Source organism: Histoplasma capsulatum, genomic scaffold (assembly GCF_000149585.1).
Source record: "Histoplasma capsulatum NAm1 scaffold_11 genomic scaffold, whole genome shotgun sequence".
Taxonomy (NCBI): domain Eukaryota; kingdom Fungi; phylum Ascomycota; class Eurotiomycetes; order Onygenales; family Ajellomycetaceae; genus Histoplasma; species Histoplasma mississippiense.
In genome coordinates, this window is record NW_001813972.1 from 610,731 (window position 1) to 613,767 (window position 3,037).

Genomic DNA, 3,037 nt, shown 5'->3' on the forward strand with positions numbered 1-3,037 from the left:
GCCAACATCGACCTAGATGAATATCTACTCCAACTTCTAAGAAAAGAAGTCAGAGAATCGCAGTAATTGTTAAAGGTATGGGGGACCTAAGAGAAGGAAATAGGAAACGTATACGGCGTAAGTGAGAGGAATTAGGACTAACTACTGAAATAGGACGAAAGCCGTTTTGTGGTTGGTCATCTCGTTTATCAACCGGCGTGCCTCGCAAGCTCGAACTGCACATAGTCTCCCTTCGAAACATTTAAATAGGACTGACTTTCCCCCTTCTCAAAATGTTATTGTATCAGAGAAATCATTGTTTATATCTCTAGCTTCCATGAAACTCATATGTATATGTACATATACCATATATGCTAGCACAACTTTGTCCGTCCCTTGCTTTCCATCATTTCAATCCCTCGCATACCTATTGCTTCACAAGCCTCTCCGCCCAAGAACTTCTGTTTCCAACCATGCCATCTGATCGATCACCATCCCCAAACGTTGCGAGAACCCCAGGGGTATTGGCTGCTGCCAACGAAAAGTTCTTTAGGTAGGATCAGAACATATAGCCCAACGAACTCACCACCCACTCCCCCATCAACTCATCAACCGCCGGACGCTTAGAGAACTTATTCCAAACCAACCCAATCTAGTAACTCTGCCGAATACATCTTCAAGGAGCCATGGGTCCTAGACTTCCACGCGAAGCTGCGCGCATATTTAGAGAAGAACATTGATTGGTTGGGCATTGCCAATGATCATGGACAAAGCATTAAAGTTGCAGAGAGGAAAATGCTGGATTATGCTTGCGGAGATGGATTTTTGACAAAAGTAAGTTTTGGCTTAGCTTTCGACTTGTGATGCATATAACTAGTGGATGTTTTGTATATGCGGTGCCACGCTTTCCCTGATCCGAAAAGATGTACCAAAAACTTACCATTCCAAAGATTTACCAGCCTTTTTTTACCAAATATGTTGGCATCGACATTGCTCCCGGCATGGTTAAGAAGTACAACGAGACTGCCCTGCATCTAGGTCTTTCTCAGGAGAAAATGTACGCAGTGAAGGGGGACCTCTCGTCCGGTTCTACCCAAGAATTCTCCAAACCAGAAGATGTTCCGACAGCCGATCTATCTCGGGAGGAGTTCTTCAACTTCGATTTCGCGGGGGTAGCCCTGGCGCTACACCACATGGAAAACCCGGAGGCCGCGATTGTGAATTTGGTAAAGAGGTTGAAGAACGATGGCGTGCTATTGGCCATAGACTTGCTACAGCCAGAGGAGCCTTCGGAGCCGAAATGGGGGGAAAGGAAGGGCTGTAATCACCATCATCATCATAGCTGCCATGATGATAGCCACGGCCACAGTCACGATCATACCGATGCTGCTACCACTTCAAGCTCCCTTCAATCCGGAGGGGACACTATTTCTCACGACCACCCGACTTTTTCACTTGAGCGAATGAAGAGTATGTTTGCTCGTGCTGGGCTGATTGATGTAGATATCATCCTGTCTGACTGGAAGTTGGAGTTACCAATTGTGGAGGATCCGAATACGAAATTGCTCTTTGCGAGGGGGAGGAAGCCGCAAGTCTGAGGTTCTGGAATCATTAAGAGAAGCGTGTTCGGGAGGCTTGAGAACTTGGAACGGACCGCTGTCAGGGTGTGTTTTGATGTCGCATTTTAAATTTTGAAATTGATACGAGATGTCTTTTCTTGGAGTAGTCTTGCGGAGGCCTTCTACAATATCTTGAAAGGGTGATGTAATGAAGAGATGTGTGGATACTAGGTCAAATATAGGCCTGCACCAGATATTTCATATCGTAGTCGAACAATAAGTGATTGTTTAAATCAAAGTCCATTTTTGACCACTTGTAGTGTCCACAATGCATTTGGAATACAGACACCAGACACCAGACAAATGCTGGTAATTTAACTACCTAAACATTGTAAAAAAGGCTCAGAGAGGGAGGAAGATCGAGCTTAAAAAACGTGTGTATGAAGCATACCAATGATGTGTGGCACTACTAGATGTATACATTACGCGTAACGGAGAACGCATTTATTGCTACTAAATCCATATCTATATGCTAGTTGGGAAAACGTCAAGGCACATGGATATACAGTGAAGTGGAACGTTGAAATGCGCTTGAAACGTGATGATAAGTATATCGCGAATCCAACCAAAAAAAAAAAAAAAAAAAGAAAAGAAAAGAAAAAAAGGAAATAGAGAGGAAGGAGGCAAGGAAACAAAAGTCATCGACGCAAGCGGATATAGCGGTATCATATATATCGTATTTATGTCCATAATGCGGAAAGGGGATGATAATTCAACAAAAATCGAGCTACAACCTGCCTGATGCAAACACCCATATAACAATGGAGCAAAGAGATGAGCATAAGGATATTCATACCGCTATAGAACTCTCAAGAACTGCAACAGAGATACCCGATTTCAAATGGGTATGAAAGGGCTACTCGAGCATATGTCCCATTTTCCCGATCTGAATGTAGAGATGATTATTAGTTATGAAACAGAAAAGGATGAAAAGGTACAAGAGAATAGGAAAGGAAACGCTGTACGCAGTAAGACATGAAACCACTCACTTTAGTCCTCAGATACTCCTCAATTTCCGAACTCCGGATGCCTTTCTGTCCGCCTGATCGCCATGCCAGCGGGATCATGGGAACTCTCTCCTTCACAATGACTTCACGATTGGGACCTTCAACAGCAATGACTTTATCCGGGTTATTCGTTAATAAACGAATCCCATTATTGTTCTGGGAGTCAGCTCCCAGCCCGAGATCCACAAGCATCGCGGTTGCCAAACCATAGCTGCGAGCATCTGCAGGGTGTCGAAGTATAAGATTGGCCTCAACGGTGTCGTTCCCCAGATCTTGCAAATTGTATGCCTTCAGCTTTTCGCTCAGGCCAATGCCACGGCTCTCCTGGCGTAGGTATATAATCACGCCACCGGCGCTCTGCGCATGGGATGAAGTGGCCTCTGACATTAACCTTGCTGCTTCGTCTAATTGCTCTCCGCAATCACACCGTGC

The 3,037-nt window shown here is 44.7% G+C and overlaps 2 protein-coding genes across 2 annotated transcripts; one reads left to right on the plus strand and one right to left on the minus strand.

The window, feature by feature from the left end:
* Nucleotides 1-452: 452 nt before the first annotated feature.
* On the plus strand, nucleotides 453-1,577 carry HCAG_08432 (predicted protein; the record flags this gene model as incomplete). Its single annotated transcript, XM_001536600.1, has 3 exons — nucleotides 453-532; nucleotides 636-813; nucleotides 939-1,577. 3 exons carry the CDS (start codon nucleotides 453-455, stop codon nucleotides 1,575-1,577), a joined length of 897 nt encoding a protein of 298 aa, XP_001536650.1.
* Nucleotides 1,578-2,454: 877 nt separating this feature from the next.
* Nucleotides 2,455-2,992, minus strand: HCAG_08433 (GTP cyclohydrolase-2; the record flags this gene model as incomplete). The annotated part of the gene is made up of 2 exons (XM_001536601.1): nucleotides 2,455-2,484; nucleotides 2,588-2,992. 2 exons carry the CDS (start codon nucleotides 2,990-2,992, stop codon nucleotides 2,455-2,457), a joined length of 435 nt encoding a protein of 144 aa, XP_001536651.1.
* Between the last annotated feature and the right edge of the window lie 45 nt (nucleotides 2,993-3,037).